Source organism: Taudactylus pleione, unplaced genomic scaffold (assembly GCF_031769625.1).
Source record: "Taudactylus pleione unplaced genomic scaffold, aTauple2 ptg000547l, whole genome shotgun sequence".
NCBI classification, from domain to species: domain Eukaryota; kingdom Metazoa; phylum Chordata; class Amphibia; order Anura; family Myobatrachidae; genus Taudactylus; species Taudactylus pleione.
In genome coordinates this window covers 820348-839983 of record NW_028284949.1, presented here as the reverse complement: position 1 = coordinate 839983, position 19636 = coordinate 820348, and the positions used below count along the sequence as shown (strand labels likewise).

The following is a 19636-nucleotide window of genomic DNA, read 5'->3' as shown; positions in this document are numbered from 1 at the left end:
TGAGGTACCTCTGTCAGAGGAGGCAGAGGTGATAGGGTGGAAAGCATACCTCCCCTTGAAGTGAGAGGATTTCTTTGCATCTGTTAAAGGACTCGACCTTGATAAGAGCCAGAGAAAATGTGAAAGTTGTTAATGGGAACCCATTAGACCCAGATAACAGGCTTACGTTTCCACACATGACCCTTAAGAATGAGCTCTTGTATGAGGTTACAAAAAGGGGTAAGGATGTGGTAGAACAGCTTGTGGTTCCCCAGGCATATAGGAGAACTGTGTTTGACCTTGCTCATGGTCATATCACCGCAGGACATCTAGGGGCTGAAAAGACCATTGAGACGATTTTACAGTGGTTTTATTGGCCTGGGGTGTATAAAGATGTGTCTGAATTCTGTTCTTCCTGCCCTGAGTGCCAGTATCATGCTCCTAGACCTCATTTCAAAAGTCCTCTAGTTTCCATGCCTGGTATAGAGGTCCACAGATAGTCCTGGATTTGGTTGGGCCCTTGTTAAAGTCTGCTCGGGGACATCATTATATTCCTGTAATAGTGGATTATGCTACTCGATATCCTGAGGCAATCCCTTTGTGTAATATGTCAACCAAGGGTATAGCTAAAGAGCTGGTGCATGTTTTCAGCAGGGTGGGAATACCAAACTAAATTTTAACTGACCAAGGTACCCCCTTTTAGTCTAGAATTATGACGGAGTTACGCAAATTGTTTAAATAATATGAAAAAAGGGGGCACTTGTTTCAGTGTGAAGTAAAAATGAAGGAACTGTATAAAACTAGGTAAACGATGGGAAATGTAAAAGACTTTAAATTAGAACAAATAAATAAATAAATAAAAATAATAAAAATAAATTTAAATTAAAAAGTAAAAATTAAAAGAATGGGATATAAATAAAAAAATTAAATGTAATAATATTATTAAAAATAAGAATAGTATGCAATACCTGTAAAGGGAAAAAAAGTTAGTATAATAATGTTTACAACCTTTATTATGTATATAGTCCATGCTGGGAAGTACAGGGGTTCCAATGGTGACAGTACTGGCCTTGCATGAAAAGCCTAAGATTTGGAATTAACTAGCTGTCCCTACATCTACCTACCTTTTCTGCTGTTATTCGCCGTGGGCTGACTGGTTCCCTCCGTATGCGTCTAGTTTTGCCATTCTCGGCAGATTTGCTCCGTGAGTGTCTTGCTCAGTGGCACAGTATGATGACGTTATTCCCAAAATAATAGCATGATCTGTGGCTTCCAATGTGTCAGGCTTGCGCCTTTTGTCAAGGATAGCATCTCTGTCTAATGGTGTCCTTTTTAGTGGTAAAACTTTTATTGAATAATTGGTTAATTGGGATAATTCCAATCACCTGTTGCTATGAAGCAGATGAAAGTCATAAGTGGCAATTTGTCACTCCATGTTAAAAACCAGCATTTGTTTAACATTTTTTAAAAACAATGGTTTAAAAATTTCATAGGTGAAGTTAAAATACGAAACAGGTATTGCATTAAGAAGAAAAAGATAAAAATTCAGATAAATGAATTAGAGACATTTTAAAAATAAGAATAAAAGAATATAATTCTAAAAATAAGATAAATAAAAAATGTAAAAATGAAGTAAAGAAAAATTACAAATATAATAATAAGAAAAAGCATAATATAAAAATAATAAAATATATAATCAAATCAAATAGAATAAAATTGAAAATAAAATAGTAATCAAAATGAACATCACTATAGAGTATAAAGATTTGCATTGCGTTTTATTGCAGATCACATTCTGTGGACACATGTGTGTCTTATTTTATATAGTGCATATATGTGCATCTTTGTAAATGTAACTAGGAGTGTGGTGTCTTACTTCATAATTCTTGAGTAAAAAAAAACTGTGTAAAATTTCTTTTTTTTATAGTAATAGGAATGCTTTGAATTCCATATCTATATTTAATCCTGTTGGTTGTAGGGTTTGCATAAATAAGTCCACTTTGCTTCTTTCTTCCTAGTTCTTGGGGAATGTCTCCTCCTCTCCAATTCTTGATGACTTTTTGGATCCCCATGAATTTAAGTCCAGAGAGATCTTTGTTGTGATGCTCTGCAAAGTGTTTTGACACACTGTGGGTTTTAAGACCCTTTCTGATGTTAAAGACGTGCTCAGCAATTCATTTCTTTAGTTTTCTTTTTGTTTGTCCTATTTATTGGAGACCGCATGGACATTCCAATAAGTAGATTAGTTCATCTGTTTCACAGGATATTCTCTCCCTAATTTTGTATTCGTCTTTTATGATATTTGATTGAAATTTAGTTTCTGGTTTGTGGTCCTTACTCTTTAGTCTTGCAAGGCAGACAGTTTAAACAGAAGGTTCCCATTTCTTTGTACTTTTGTTTCTCCATCTGCGTCTTCTGGAACATAGCTTTTTACTCATTTCTGTTTTAGGTATATTTCATGTTGTGTACAATTGGAGAACATCTTAAAGGACTTCCTCACATACATTGGGAAGAAGAACTTTGTATTAGAGTTCACATCTGCATACAGCAAACAAATGGTCATATATCTTGATTTGGAAATTTTCATACAAATCTCAATAAATACAAGAACACAAAAGAAGTTAGTGGAAATAACACCCTTTCAAGAAGCAGCAATTACCACAAAAACTGGATACAAAACATCCCAAGTGGCCAGTTTAGGAGGATAAAAAGGAACTGTACACAACATGAAATATACCTACAACAGAGTGAGGAAATGAAAAGCAAATTCACACAGAAAGGATATGATGAAGTAGAACTCAAAAAGGAAATAGAGAAAGTTGGTTCACTCGACAGAAAAGACTTGATACACTATAAACAGAAGCACAATCAAGAACATACAGAAACAGCTTTCATAATGCAAGTTAACAGCCAACATCTTGTCTTCAAAATAATTCTTTACAAACATTGGCACATTCTACAACTAGATAGACAACTTCCAACAATCATCAAGGAAAAACCAATGATCATTTACTAAAAAGCACAAAACTTAAAACAGAAATTAGTAAAAAGCTATGTTCCAGAAGACGCAGATGGAGAAACAAAAGTACAAAGAAATGGGAACTTCTTCTGTTTAAACTGTCTGCCTTGCAAGATTACAAGAGTAAGGACTACAAAACCAGAAACTAAATTCCAATCAAATATCACAAAAGACGAATACAAAATTAGAGAGAGAATATCTTGTGTCGAAGCCGGATAATTGGCTGAGACAGAATCTGTTAACAGTAAAATCTACATGATGCCATTTTGTGAATGGCCACGAGACGCCATTTTGCGTATGGCCGTTCAGCGCCATCTTAGCGAATCTCACACATTATAAGTACATAAGGCGATGCTATTATTTAGCGTCGTGTGATTCCCACGCAATAGAAAGATGTTAAAAGTCCTCATTATATAAATACAGACAGTTACTAAAACATATAATATGACCAATCCAGCAAAACACGTACCACAGTGTACTCCACAAACATGTAGTCGCACAACGCTAACTAGCGTCTTTTCTTAATATCCTTACACTTACACACTGCACACTTACATAAAAAGGTTCCCTAGCATTAAGGTTTATATTCAAGGTTTTATTCATTATTAAGTAAGTAATAAAGCGACTGTATTTGAGATCTCAGGTTTAGTATATGATAAGCAGACCGTGTTTGGTGCTATTCTAAATGACTGTTTATTTGCAGACTTCCGGTTCCATCGGTGGGGAAATCGTAACATGCGTCTGCAAATTATGGATCACAGAGAGATAGGCATTAAAATGTACTCTGTAATGCAGCCAGTTTAGACTTGTTATTCAGCGGGAAAATGGACACAAAGAGCTGTTGGAGGGTGGACTGTGATCTTACAAACTGACCTGTGAACTGTACTGTAACAGAAGAACCAGGAAGAAGAACCAATGGGATTATGCCAACTTGTTCTATTGTATTGCCTATCTCTGTAAGGGTACATATATGGATGCTCTATTTCCAGTAGTTAGTCTGCTTGTTCTTTCTTCTGATGGAGGCTTCACATTTGATGCCGGAAATCTGGATCCAGAGCGCCTGCGTATGTATCGACTGTACCTTGTGATTGTATAATTTGTTTGTGCTAATTGTATTTAGATCACAGTGTGTAACTATCTGCTTTTTGGTGAATAATATCTTTTTGTGCTTTGGAAACACAATCAAAGTCTGAAGAGTAATTATTTCTTGTGCAACTTACTATGCTAAATAGCGACATTTTACAGTGTATAGATAGGTAGGAATCGATACTTGTGAAACAGATGAACTAATCTACTAATTGGAATACCCATGTGGTCTCCAATATATAGGACAAACAAAAAGGAAACTGAAGATGTGAATTGCTGAGCACATCTTTAACATCAGAAAGGGTCTATAAACCCACAGTGTGTCAAAACACTTTGCAGAGCATCACAACAAAGATCCCTCTGGACTTAAATTCATGGGGATCCAAAAAGCCACCAAGAATTGGAGAGGAGGAGACATTTACCAAGAACTAAGAAAGAAAGAAGCAAAGTAGATTTATTTATACAAACCCTACAACCAACAGGAATAAATATAGTGTGGAACTCAATCCAATCCTATGACTTTCAAAAAAAAATTTTTGTACACAAATTTTTTTTGTACACAAGAATTATGAAGTAAGACACCACACTCCCAATTACATGAAAAAAGATGCACATACATCCACTATGTGAAATAAGATGCATATGTGTCCACAGAATGTGATCTGCAATAAAACGCAATGTAAATCATTATACACTATAGTCATGTTCATTTTGATTATTATTTTTTTATTTTTATTCTATTTGATTTTATTTTATATTTTATTATTTTTATTTTATGCATTTTATTTTTATTATATTTTTAATTTTTATTTATTTAATTTTTTATTTATTTATCTATCTTATTTTTAGAATTGTATTCTTTAATTCTCATTTTTAAAATTTCTCATTCTTTTATCCAATTTTTATCTTTTTCTTCTTAATGCAATACCTGTTTTGTATTTTAACTTTTACCTGTGAAATTTTCAAACAATTTATTTATTTTTTTAAAGAAATGCTAGTTTTTAACATGGAGCAACAAACCGCCACTTATGACTTCATAGCAGCAGGGGATTGGAATTATCCCAATTATTCAATAAAGTTTTACCAATAAAAAGGACACTATTAGACAGAGATGATATCCTTGACAAAGGGTGCAAGCCTGAAACATGTTGGAAGCCACAGACCATGCTACTATTTTGGCAATAACGTCATCATACTGCGCTGCTTATCAAAAAACCAAGACACTCACGGAGCAAATCTGCTGAGAATGGCGATCTAGATGCATTTGGAGGGAACCAGTCAGCACACAGTGAATAATAGCAGAAAAGGTAGGCAGATGTAGGGATAGCTAGTTAATTCCAAATCTTTGGCTTTTCATGCAAGGCCAGTACTGACACCATTGGAACCCCTGTACTTCCCAGCATGGACTATATACACAATAAAGGCTATAAACATTTTTATACTATCTATTTTCCCTAAACTGGTATTGCATACTCTTCTTATTTTTAATAATATTATTACATTTCATTTTTTAATTTATATCCCATTCTTTTAATTTTTTATTTTTTATTTAAATTTATTTTTATTATTTTTATTTATTTATTTTATTTGGTCTAATTTAAAGTCTTTTACATTTCCCATCATTTACCTAGTTTTTTTGCAATTCCTTCATTTTTATTTCACACCGAAACAAGCGCCCTTTATTTCACACCGAAACAAGCGCTTACAAAGGTATCTCAAATACCTTTGTAAGTGGAGCTGCTATTTAATAACAAACCATTAGCGCGGTGTAATTTCCAACTTGCAAATTGTTTAAAGTTACTCACTTGGGAACCTCAGTGGGTTGGTAGAGAGAATCAACAAACCTTAAAAAGTATGCTAAAAAGGTTGTTGACAAGGATGGGAAAACTGGGATTATTTGTTGCCATATTTGAGAAGTACCTCAGTCTTCCATAGGGTTCTCTCCTTTTGATCTGTTGTATGGAAGACATTGCAGAGGGTTGCTAGATGTTGCTAAGGAGTTAGGGGAAGGACAACCCACACCCTATAAAAGTGTAATTGAACATATGTCTCAGATGCAAGATAGGATTACGGCTGTGGTGCCCATTGTCAAAGAACATATGGAGCAGGCCCAACAGAGAGTGTATAACTGAAATGCCCCGGTATGTACATTTTCCCCTGGGGACAGAGTGCTTGTTTTGATACCCACAGTGGAAAGCAAGTTTTTGGCTAAATGGCAAGGTCAATATGAAATCAGGGAGAAAGTGACCAACCAGGCAAGAGGAAGCCTGAACAAATTTACCATGTTATCCTAATAAAACCCTGGAAGGATAGGTTAGCTCTGGGAATCTCACTTACTCAGAATACAGGTGGCACTGGACTCAATTAGGAAGGCCGGCCTAACAGCCAATCATAAGAAATGTTGCCTAGTAATGGAAGAGGTTCAATACTTGGGGTATACCATAAGGAGAGACCTGATTAAGCCCTAGTTAAAAAAAAATGTTAAGCTATACAAAACTGGCCCCATCCCGTGAAGAAAGAACAAGTTAGTGCCTTTTTAGGGATCACTGGGTACTACAGATGGTTTATCCCAAATTTTGCCATGACAGCAGTGCCACTAACTGACCTTATAGAAGGGAAACAGTCTACCTCAGTGAAATGGGGAAACAAGGCCTCTATTAGTCTCATAAATAGTCTGGTTGGGGGAGCCATCTTCCTCTTTCCAGTTTTTTCAACCCCACCCACCCATCTTACATGGTTTGTATGCTGTTTTTTATTTTCATTGGACTGTGCAATTTTCATGTTTTCTTTCCAACAGGTAGAGGTGCAGCCTGGCCAGAAGCAGTGCTCCTAGGTGGCCTATTATGGTGTAAGAGTGCCTGGGTAGCATTTTCCTTTTGATAGTGGCAAGTTGGTAATTCTCCTAAGGGGGTAACCTGACCTTCATCTTAGGGAGGGGTTAAGGCTGTGCCAATTAAGGGGGAAAGGGACTACCTCAGGTCAGTTTGCATAGGGCAGGTATCCGCCCCCTTTTAATTAGTGAAATACAATATTTGGGCTGTGGCCTCTAAGCACTGCTTTCTTACTGCCACCAATCTTTCACTTACAATTATAATCCGATCAATACAATTTCAGCTGTGTTCTCTTTTAATTCCACATAAGTCTCTGAGTGGTTATTTCTAGTTAGTTGTTAAGTTACATAGCAAAATGTAAGCTTAAAACAATAGGTGACTTATATACCTAACCCATGGTTACATGTGCAGGCCAGTATTATAGTGTCAGAGTGGGGTGGGATTTGTCATACACCTACAAATCCCACCTCATTCTAACACTGATACTAGGGGCGGGACTATGGGAGACAATGGAGGCACCTGTCACTGGGCTCCAGCACTGCCTCCTCCATTGCCAACAATATATTCACATCACTTAGGGCTGTAACTATGTACCCAGAGTGTACCACACAGCTGCCCAATACATGGCTCCTCTACCCGACACCTAAGAAGCCACCATACACTAGTGAAGGGCTCCGTGTCAGACCATCAGCTGCCTCCTCCATCTATCTATAGCCTGTCCCTACTCATTGGTGTCGCAGCTTCTTATGTCCTTGTGACACGACTGGCGCCCCCCTCACCCACAACTCTCTGCCTCACTTCTCCATGGTGGCAGCACTAGCCTTGGCTAGGACCAATGCAGCAGTTCCTATGCCCCCCACACCCACAATTTTCTGTTCCACTCCTCCCTGGTGGCAGCCCTAGCCGAGGACCCATGCAACAGAGTCCTGAGTGGCTGGCTCGAGGATAAGAGTGGCAGGGTGTCAACAAGAATGTATAGAACAGGAGCTGCGGGTAAGAGGGCATGGGAGGTGGGGGCCTGGGGCACCAGCGACTGAGTCTAGGGGGCAGAACTGTAGAGGAGCAACTTCCCAGCATGTAATACAGTCAGCAGTAGACTGGGCATTTTGTGATTTGTAGTCCCACCACAGTGGCAGTCTTACAGTACTTTGCCTTAATCTCAGTCCTCAAAGCTACCACATAAGGTGGTTTTCCCCTCTATCAGGAGGGCTCCCCCACCCCACATCAGGTGGCTTTCGCCTCCATCCAGAGGACTCTGAGGGGTACATTTACTAAAGTGGGCAACATCTCCAATTCTAAAAACTCTCAAAGTAGCCAATCAGATTCTAGCTTTCATCTTCTACAAGGTGCTAGATAAATGTTAAGTAGAATCTGATTGGTTGGTATGAGTAACATCTCCACTTCTAATAACTCTCACTTTAATAAATATACCCCTGAACCTCACGCTAATTGCACCATACAGGTCACTAGTTTATTTGTGACTAACTTATACAAATGTGTCCACATACATCTATCCTCCGTGCTAAACATAACGCATGACCACAGAGTGACTCAGTAGTGCCGAGAATCTTTTTGTGCTATTTTTTCCCTTCAAATGCATTTTATTTGCACAGCAATTGAATAAAGTGCACAAGCAGCTTCTGCTGATTAAAATGATCTGTGGCGTGTCTATATTCTGTGTGCAACTGCGGGTGTATCTGTTTTCAAAATGCTACATTACAGTGTCAGCGGATGTGACGGAGGGGGGCACCAAATTATAACTTGCCTCCGGCCATCTGGGATGAATTTACGCCACTGACTGATACATTGATACTATACCTGTGATCACAGCGGACAGCACAAAGATCCGGTCACTGACTACATGAAGAACTAGGCATACCTACTACGGTGGAGTGCAGCATAGAGAGAGGTGTCTTTCTAGGTGCTATGGGGGTCACCTTCAGGATTTTTATATGAAGTCCACAAAGTTCTAGCTATGCCCCCAGAATTAACATGTATGGCCTCACTAGGTTACTGAGCTAGGCTGCTGTGATAGATTGTTATTGGCGTTAATTTACAATATAATCAACTTACTTTAGTTTCTCCATCTGACACTGTCCAAACAATCCAGATATACTGGATCCAGCCTGAGTCACGTCCTCTGTAACAGGAAAAATGCATCTAAAGAACCTGCACAAAACACAGACACAATGTTACTATAAATAATGAAATAAAATCTTAAAGCATATATAGCATATAAACTTTGAAACCACTGATACATAGATGGATGTGATCTGTAATCTGTAGGCGAGAAAACCTAACAATCCTTCGGAATGGATCTTGAGGTGAATCTATAGGATCCATACACATGTATATATAAATAGGCTTCTTTGTGAACTGTGGGGATGCCCAGAAATGAAATATCACTATATAATCTCTGAAACCTAGGAAACTTTATAATCGCTTTAACTTGCTTGAGCTATATTTATATTTTTTGAGTGACTATTTATTATTTATTATTGGTTGTGATCCAAAGACATAGAAAGTAAAAATCTATGTAGTATATAATTATTAGATCTGAAACATTTTGCTTACATACAAGTATGTGAGGGTACTGTATATCTATTTTTACATTTATTTTTTATTTATTTACTTTTTAAATAAATAAATAAATTATGGAGGAATTCTTAATATGTTGAGCATATTAAAATTCCTTCTGTAATATTCTCAAGAAAAGAGAAAGGTTTAACCTGATTTGTACCAGGATCTGCTGTAAATTAATTACATGATGACATTTAACCATCATTATTTTTTTTTTCTAATTTACATGTTTTTTTCATTGTTTTGTAACTAATATTTTTACATAATTCAGTTTTATTCTATACTGTGCTCTACTTTCTGTGTATATATTTTTGCATGATTTTAGTTAATATAACCGATAATACAGAACAAGTGTTCAATTGAGATAAGTACTTCCAATTTACATTTATATAAAATGGGTCAATACAGGAAGTCATTGATGCTCCGTTTTTTCATCTGAAGAAATTACCAGTTTTGAGGTCGAGAAATGCGTCAGTTTTATTGCTTGTTTTGTTTTCTCCCTTAACCACTGCTGATATATTGTATACCCACCTCCCAGCTGTCCACAAGGTTTCTGGCAGCCATTCATTACCACGACGCCCCAGCAGCGCTACACGTGAAAAACCTCGTGAACTAATGACCCTGTAAGAAGGAACCTCAGGGTAGAAGGTGGCATCCAGTAAAATTCCCTGGTGTCCTCAATGGATTCAACTGGAGGCAGCACATACCCGTCCACTCACCGGGTCAATAACAGCAGGTGCTGGTAGTTGCTTTTGCTAGTGATTGCTCCCAGGCTGACTACACCGTTCAGATCTTTATACCTTAATTATAAATCTGATTATATTTATTGCCAGTGGCAGGAACATATAATGGCTGAATATCACAGAATTTTTTTTATTCAAGCTAATTGATTTTTATTTTATTTTTTTATTCAAGTCATTTTTTGATTTTCTCACTCAAATGAGAATCAACTTAACAGACTGCTTATGTGGGCTTAGCAGCTCATATATTTATTTACTGCATTCTGGCAAAGGTAATGTATGAATGGTGTTCTCTTTTTTCCTGGTGTCAAGATATTGCAGTGTCCGTTATTATCTGGAAATTATGTCCTGTGAATGGAGATGGGAGATTCTTTTTGAACAACATAACAATTAACATTGCTGCAGTCACTGATTGGGAGCTGTGGTTACAAAATTATTTCTTGTCCATACTGAATCCACAAACTGAAATACTTATGCGATTCCTTCTAACTGGAATGTGTACACCAATATAACTTCCATCTTCTGTACTATTTTCATATGCCCATCTGTTAGTTTTTGTTATGACAGTGGTACCAGGAGTTTTATATTATTTCTCATTGTATTTTATTACTTTTTATTACTTTTGTTGTGATACAGTATTTGAATGTTTGATGCTTAACATTTGAAGTAAAAACTATATATTTTTTCAGTTTATCTGCGTTCCCTTCATTTGTTCTGTCTTCATTGTAATAAATGAATAGCTCCGGGCGTTAAACCATGCATGCTGTAGAAACCACGGCTAATTAAATCTGTCCCTAAATCTTTATTTAGGGGTCTATTTACTAAGCACTGTTAGGAGACAGTGAAAAGTGATAAATTGCCAGCCAATCAGCTCCCAGCTGTCATTTTTCAAACACAGTCTGTAAGATGGCAGTTAGAGTAGGAGCTGATTGGCTGGCACCTTATCACTTTTCAATCAACTGCTTAGTAAATAGACCCCTTAGTCAGCAAAGAAAAAGTAGCAAAACACTGTTCCCCTCCTTATTGACGTTAGGCCTGATACAGACCCATACAATTCTAATGTGGGTGGACTATGCATGTGCAAAGCAGGACCCATGAGATCACTTAAAATGCCACCTAAGCCTCAGCATGACATTTACAGGTGGGGCGGAGGTGCAAACGGGAACCGTTTTACAAAATGGGGGCATGTCATAATGGTGATCCATTGCTGGATCTTCATGCAGCACTCAGATCTGCGATGCTGGCAGGGGGCACCTTTTTTCTTCAGACCCCTCCTGCAGCATTAATAGATTTTTTGCATCGCTGCTGAAGCTAATGAATCAATATGAATCACCCCCTATGACAACAATCAGGAGTGGTTCAAAAGTGGTTGTCTCACATTGCCTGATACTGGACAGAGCTGTGGCTCTCTGGCTCTCTCAGTTCATATTAGAAATGAATACAGCATGGCTTTGGTTTAAATGGGAAGAGGTAAAATATTTGTTAATAGTGGAGTGCAGACTTCATGCTGGTTCCTGAGGGTAGACTTCATTTCCTTACTAAGATGGCTGCTGAGGATAGTACTACACATGTGCTGCACCATCTTACTTTAGTGTAGGAGTGACAAGGTGGGAGATGAACATCTGCTGCTTATCTCCAGGTAGATATCTAATTACCTGCATCATTGCTGTTCTGGCATTCTAGACCGCTACCAGCTTGTATCATAAAGTCGCCAGCTGGTGACTGCAACAACCCCTACTTTGCTCAAGATTCACTCCATTGCTAACCAGTGTATTATAGTAAGTATGGCTGTACAATACTTTTCTTCAATAAACTATCCAAGCATCTGGGCTGTTTATAGGATGTTCCGCTGGTATGTCATGCACCACCATACCATCACACTTGTCAACACATATTTCCATCAATATTGTTCCGTTTTTTCTACCTACTCTCAAATACTTGAATTGTACTCCTAATCATTTACAGAATGTTAGTCTGTTCCCATTGTGTCCTCTCATCTAAAAAGTTAAGCAACATTAACTGTATCTCACAATTTACATCAGAGTCAAACCTTTGATTTGCTACCTGAACATCTGCAGGCCACAAAAACATTCTTATTAATGTACCAAATACGTACCTAAGTTGTGAACACAGAGAAAGTGCTTTAGACAGAACACTCCGAGCCTTTGGCCCTATGGTGTAGATATAAAAAGTAACAGTATGTTGTATTGTACTTCTCTCCAAGCAGTAGGCTACAGCTCGATAACCAATATTCTCCTGGTTCTTTTTTTTATCAAGAAGACTATTAATTTCCACATTACTAAAGTGAGACATCATTCTTCTCACAAAGTAGTTGTCCTGTGTCTCGTACAGGCAGCATAGTATCTCGTTATGGCAGTCTGGTGACATTCTCTTTAGCCATTCCTCCAAAACAGTTTTTTTCCTAAAGGAAATGGTACAACCAATGGTTCTCTGAGTCTCCTGAATTTGTTTTATGCTTGAAAGACCAAATAAGAATCGTACAGTTAATTTTAGATGTGGACGGTCTTCTGATGCCTCCAGCAAATGTGTTACTTTTCTATTTTTTAGTAAAGTCCTCACATTCCTATTTAGGAAGTTGACAAAATGTTGTTTCACAGATCTATAATCCAGGACATAGTAGAGAGCAGCAAAGAACTCCTGTACACTCAGATGGATGAAGCTGTAGCAGGTGCGGGTGTCAGTGTCCCTGTGGAAGATGTTCTCATTCAGAAACACAGACTCCATCTCTAACACAGAGAGTCCATGTCTTACTAGATCTTATTCTTCAAATAGAATTCTCTGGTCCCAAACTCCTTCATTGGCCAAAGCACACAGCTTCTTTATACATGTGCTTATAGGCTGGGCAGTGTCCCTTCCATGATACTTTATTAGACTCTTTAGGTACAACAGGTAAATGGATGTAGATGTATTGGAATCATTTACAGATAATCCCTCTTTTAGTAGAGGTTTCATAACAGTACATACAATCCAGCAAGTTATAGGCACAACGCACATGGTGAATAGAGTATCATTGTCCATAACTGTACTAAGAGCCAGGTCTGCTTGTTCTTTGGTTTCAAAGAAATTATAGAAATATTCTTCACGCTGATTACCTGTGAACCCCAGAATTTCCACATATCGAAGACATTCAACAGAGTCCATCAGCTTCATCAGTGAGAAAGGTCTTGTGGTTATGATTAGTGAGCTGTCACTGAGTAGTGTTTTATTAAACATACTTTTTAGAAGGATGTCTTTAGAGACCTCATGAAAAGGATCATCACAAACCTCAGTATCATTCATTGACGACCATTTTAATTCATCCAAACCATCAACAATAAAAAGTATTTCTTCAGAGGTAAGGAAGATTGATTGCAATATATCAGATGGATATGGTTTTGCAAAATAGCTGGATATATATTTTGCCAGGCTTATATTACCTTTGACGGTGTTGACTTCTCTACAGCTTATGTAAAACACAAACTGAAACTTATCTTTATACAGATCCCCGGAGGCCCAGTCCAGCATGATCTTCTGGGATGTCAGAGTCTTTCCTATCCCGGCGGGTCCCTGTAACACCACAGTTTTGGGAACAATTCCACCATCACTAGCATCAAACAGAGCCTGTATAGTGGTTGGAGAATACTCATCTGATGATCTGTCCTCCATAATCTGTAGATGCCTCTGGCCTGAAGATTTTATCTCATGTTGTCTCTCCCTTTCATCCCGATGATTTTTGATCAGTAAAAGACTGGTGTATTCTTTCTTCATATTCAGACCTTTCCCTAATCTTTTATCATGATGTTTAATAACACTGTATTTCGTTCTCATTTGATCCATGTATCTTAATCTGCAGCCCGTACAGGATTAAACAGAATATATTAATTAAAAACGTAATGCCTTGACACGAAGAACCTAAATTACATCTCTTCAGAGGCAATGAGCTTTCTTTGACAAGTATATGAAACCAGAGCTTGTACTTTTACCCAAGAAATGGTCTCAATGTACAGAAAATATTCCCAATAATTAAAGATAGATATATGCACTTTGTAATAGAATGGCTGTTACTATCAGGAACAAACAAAAACACACATTTTAAACTTTGTTTAAAACTAATATATGCATTTTCTGCATTTTAAGTCAGAAATGAAGGTACCGTGGCTGAAACTGGGTTCCGAGAAACATTTTTGTATAGAGGTGGCACTCCCAGTTAACAAACTACAGTATGTACTATAAATGGCAATGATATAGAGTTTGGTCTTAGCTGTTATATACCTCCCTTCTCTAGTGATAAATGGAAGCAGCCATTTCCTTTATGTTTTCTGTATAGTACATTTACAGGTACTTCATTGTTACAGAAGTTACACAGAACATGGCCAAGCATAATGGTAGGATCCTGTTGACAGTATGCTATGGAAAGTCAGTATGAGCCTTGCTCATTACTGGCTGCAGTTGGGGTATTTAGGGGTCAAACCTGTATGGAGAGGGGCAATTCACAACAATTTGTAACAATTTTATAGTAATAGTAATGATCAGCTTTATCTATTCAAATTAACGTGAGAAAAAACAGTTTAACGACCAATTATTATTTATAAAATAACTATCTGTAAGTATAATTTTCTATTTTCCTCTTTGATCCTCCATGGCTGCCACTACAATAGGTATTACCCACGCGATGTAGTAACCAGGGACACAAAGAAAACAAAGCCAGATATGCAGCATAGTCAACAGTTTAATTCAATTTAATAATTTCCAGTATCTGGTGCACAGACTGGTTACAGCATTTATCTCCATTTTATCTGCAATCACCTGTTCCTGTTTCTCCTGCCACTGCTCCATTACCTTTATCATAAAGACTATTGCACTTATATCTTTGTTCTTACAGAAGTTATGTGTTTATTTGGAGGCCTCCATGTGACAAGCATTCATCAAACTACCGGGGATCCTGAGTGCTGTGGCTGGCTGTATCATCCATGGGACTGTCATGCACCTACTATATCTGTGTCACTGGAACTTTGCTTCAAAAGAAGAATCTAAGTTCTTTGGAATTCTGGTTTATTGCCATATCGGCTACCTGAAAGAGCTCAAGGGGCTTATGTAATAGGGTCTAAGGTGCCACCGCTGCAGGAATTCATACAAGTGTTTCCATATTTATAAAGCAGCAAGCATTTTAAAGGCAAAACCAAGCTGATTGGCGATTTTAAAATACAGAAGCCCCTAAATCTCTATGATTTGATGGAAGATTTGCTGATGAACTCACTGATGCCTACCTGTCACAGGCTAATACATTTTCCCCATGGAGTTTAAATTATATACATTGACTACATGTGGTTCCTAATGATGTATAAGGATTTTTGAAAGAACTCTCCATCTTTCTGCCCATGGGGTACCTAAGAGGATCCCATCTTCAAGATTAGTTATAGCTCTGGTAGACATGTTATGGCTACATCTACTGTACCTTAGGGATGAATCTACATTTCTGCATCCTCATCACAACATGGACATGCATTCTAGGTTTTTAGAAATAGACTTAGGCATGTCCAGCTGCATCCATTCATTCTGCCCCAATGGGCATGGACCTAAGGTGAATGGTTATTCAGTATAGCAACTCTGTTCTCCCAAGATGGTCGACTCACCCCCTGCAAATATGTAATGTACATTAGGGGCCTGATTCAGGGCTGCACACAATGCCAATGTTCATGTACACTAAGTTGAGCGAATTTCAAACTCTCCAACATGACCCGATCCATTAGGTACAAAATGCTCCGCTCCTGGACTTTCCACCTAATGGATGATTGCAGCCACCTGTGGTGAAACAACTGTCTCATCAATTACCTAGTTCAACACAGGTGGCTGCAATCATAAATTAGGTGGGAAGGTACACCATCAATATAACCAACCCTCCCCCCAAGATAGCAGTACACAATGCAATGCAACTCCTAATTTAAGAGCTTTCCTTCAAAGGGTGCTTTTCAACTGTTTGGTGATAGACTTCATTCTGTATCCAGATGTTGATCCTGCAAATATTATGCCAGCACTTAGTATTCGGGAACAGTCAATACAATAGTATAAGCTGCAGTAGAGACGAGCGGGTCCAGTTCTCAGAGAACCGGACCCACCGGAACTTACAGATCCGAGGGAGTTCCAAGTCCGGCTCAGGTTTTCCCGCCTGACTTGGATCTCAAAGTGAGGCAAAACGTCATCATCCCGCTGTGTCGGATTCTCACGGGTTTTGCATTGTATAAATTTCCCTCCCCACAGTGATCGGCGCCATTTGCTTGTTGAGTCCCGGGTTGTCAAAGCTGCTGTTTCATCCAGGAGGGCTGCTGTTTCATACACGAGGGGCTACCATTGTCAGGTATTGTTGTGTACATCTAGGGCAGGGGCTGCTGTGTCCATCCTTGGGTTTCTGACTGTGTCCATCCAGGGGCAGGGGCTGCATATTCATAAAAAATATTGACACTGGAAACGCAGTGTATTCGTAAAAATAAACATATTGTTACATTGGAAGCAGAAAAGGGAGTGTAGTCGTAACAAATATTGTCACTCTGTAAGTGAAAAATGCAGTGTTTTTGTAAAAAATATTGTCACACAGTAAGTGCAAAACGCAGTGTATTCATAAAAGATATTGACACTCTTAGTGGATTCGAAGTGTATGTGTAAAAATATTGTCACACTGTAAGTACAAAATACAGTGTTTTCATAAAAAATATTGTCACACTGTAAGTGCAAATTGCAGTGTATACATAAAAAATATTGACATTGTTAGTGGATATGCAGTGTATTCGTAAAAAAATATAAGTGCAAAATGCATTGTATTCGTAAAAAATATTGTCACACTGTAAGTGCAAAACGCAGTGTATGCATACAAAATATTGTCACATTGTAAGTGCAAAATGCAGTGTTTTCGTAAATAAATATTGTCACACAGTAAGTGCAAAACGTAGTGTATTCATAAAAAATATTGACATTGTTAGTGGATATGCAGTGTATTCGTAAAATTTGTTGCCACACTGTAAGTGCGAAATGCAGTGTGTTCTTAAAAAATATTGTCACACTATAAGTGCAAAATGCAGTGTATTCGTAAAAATATTGTCACACTGTAAGGGCAAAATGCAGTATATTCATAAAAATTATTGACACTGTTAGTGGATACACAGTGTATTTGTAAAAAATATTATCACACTGTGGAAAAGGCAGCGTATTTGTAAGAAATATTGTGACACTGTTAGTGTATAGGCAGTGTATTCGTAAAGAAAATTGTGACACTAAGTGCAAACACAGTATATTCGTAAAAAATATTGTGATGTAGTGGAAAACGCAGTGGATTTGTAAAAAAAAATGTACACACTAAGTGCAAACGCAATGTATTCGTAAAAAATATTGTCACACTGTAAGTGGAAAAGGCAGTGTATTCGTAAAAAATATTGTGACACTAAATGGAAACAAAGTGTATCCGTAAAAAATATTTTGACACTGCTACTGGAAAATGCATTGTAGGTGTAAAAAAATTGTGACACTGTTAGTGGAAAACGCAGTGTATTCGTAAAAAAAATTGTCACACTGTAAGTGATAGCACAGTGTGTTATTCTTTTCTTATTCATAAAAAACTCTTGTGATACTGTAAGTGCAATCTTCACAATTTTACAATTTAATAACACAAAGTTAACAATACAAAATATGCAACTTTTCACTTCTTTCCTCAATCATGAATAAATTATTAGTTTCCACGCCGACTACAAGACCACAACAATGTGCTAAATAATGTGCATTATATATTAAATATAATGACATCACAAATGCCTCAGCTGAGATTCACATAAACATATTTTCAAAAGGTGAAAATAGATGATATGGTTTAAAAAATGGAATAAAACTGTGTTCTCTGATTATAATGTCCCTACTCCCTCTACCTGAATTTCTGCGCATTAGTGGGACAACTTCATGCAACCATATTCCAGAGTGCAGCTGCTCCTCCTGTAGCCTAGGTCAGAAGATGTGTATGGGGTATGGTGATATGGACTAAAATGGAGCTCACATTCACTAAAGTGGACAATGAATCCCCTATCTAACAGGAAGCACAGCAGTAATTTATACACAACACAGGATGGGATGACGATATAGGCTTGAATGATGGTAGAATCTGGGGTGATGTATACATCATCTTCTTCACACAATATTAATTTGTCCCCATTGGAATCCATCATTACAGGTGCCTCTGTAATTTTTGCACGTAATTCACAGTAAAGGTCTTTCTCATAGAATTTGTAGTTAATTTTGATGGACATCATTTTTGGGAAATAGTCTCAGGCCAATCACTGACAAGGTTCCCAGCTGTGCTGAAAACTCTGAGTACACAGTGGAGTAAAGCTCAAGTAATGCAAAGCCAGTTTGTGCAAGGGCAACCAAATTACCTTTCTTACCTGTCAGTAGTCAAACGGACTGTCTGACATACCTATTTGGATGCTATCATTAAAATTTTTTAAATAGTCCTCAACCATTCTTTGGATGGTGACCATATCAGATGGAGTCACGGTAGAGGTGTCATTAATTGTAGGCAATTCTGAGTCTAATCTGACCAGATGTCAAAACCTGGTTGTGTTGACTCAACTGCATCACCAGTGGGTGTTTTGAAAGTTTAGTTTTTTCTTAGCAGAATGCACTTGCTGGAGAAACTGAAGGAGGAGCCATCGCAGCATTACATGCTACTTGAGCTGACAATTTGCTTATCAACAATTCTTTACATCTCTTCACATCTGTGTCTGTTGGGAAGAAGAAACAACATCTTCATCCCTTCTGGGATGAAAATCCACTCCAAGCAGCAGGCATGGTGCTCAAGAACTCTCAAGAAAGCCACAACGTAAGACGTAAGACTTAAACCTTAACTCTGAAATCTTGCATTTGCTCTGTTCTGCTTGTCCACATATCTGTGCTGGTTAAGTGGGTACAACAGTAGTTTGAAGGTCACTAACTAACTATGTTTTTTTTAATGTACCTGTACAGGTTGGGAAAAAGTTTCAAGTGGACTCTTTGCAAAAGATTATTTAACAGTCAATTGTTTTGGAAAGCACTCTTCCTGGTCCCCTTCTGGGATGGAAATCCACTCCTAGCAGCAGAAGCAGGTGCAGGATTCTCAAGAAAGACACAATGTAAAACCATAAATCCATAAAACCATAAATCTGAAATCTTGCATTTGCTCTGTTCTGCTTGTCCACATATCTGTGCTGGTTAAGTGGACAGTGGGTACAATGGCAGTTTGGAGGCCATTAACTATGTTTTTTTAATGTCCTTGTACAGGTTGGGAAATACTTTTCAAGTGGAACCTTTGCAAAGGATTATTTAGCAGTCAATTGTTTTGGAAAGCACTACTAGAAGTCTTCCTGGTCCCCTTCTGGGATGAAAAT

General features: G+C 37.8%; 1 protein-coding gene across 1 annotated transcript in view; it reads right to left on the bottom strand.

Annotated features, from left to right (window-relative positions):
* Positions 1-19636, bottom strand: part of LOC148500723 (NACHT, LRR and PYD domains-containing protein 3-like) — a 43606-nt gene that overhangs the window by 16364 nt on the left and 7606 nt on the right. The window contains 2 exon segments of the mRNA XM_088451425.1: positions 8989-9084; positions 12352-14091. Of these exon segments, the coding sequence (XP_088307551.1) occupies positions 8989-9084; positions 12352-14091 (1836 nt within the window).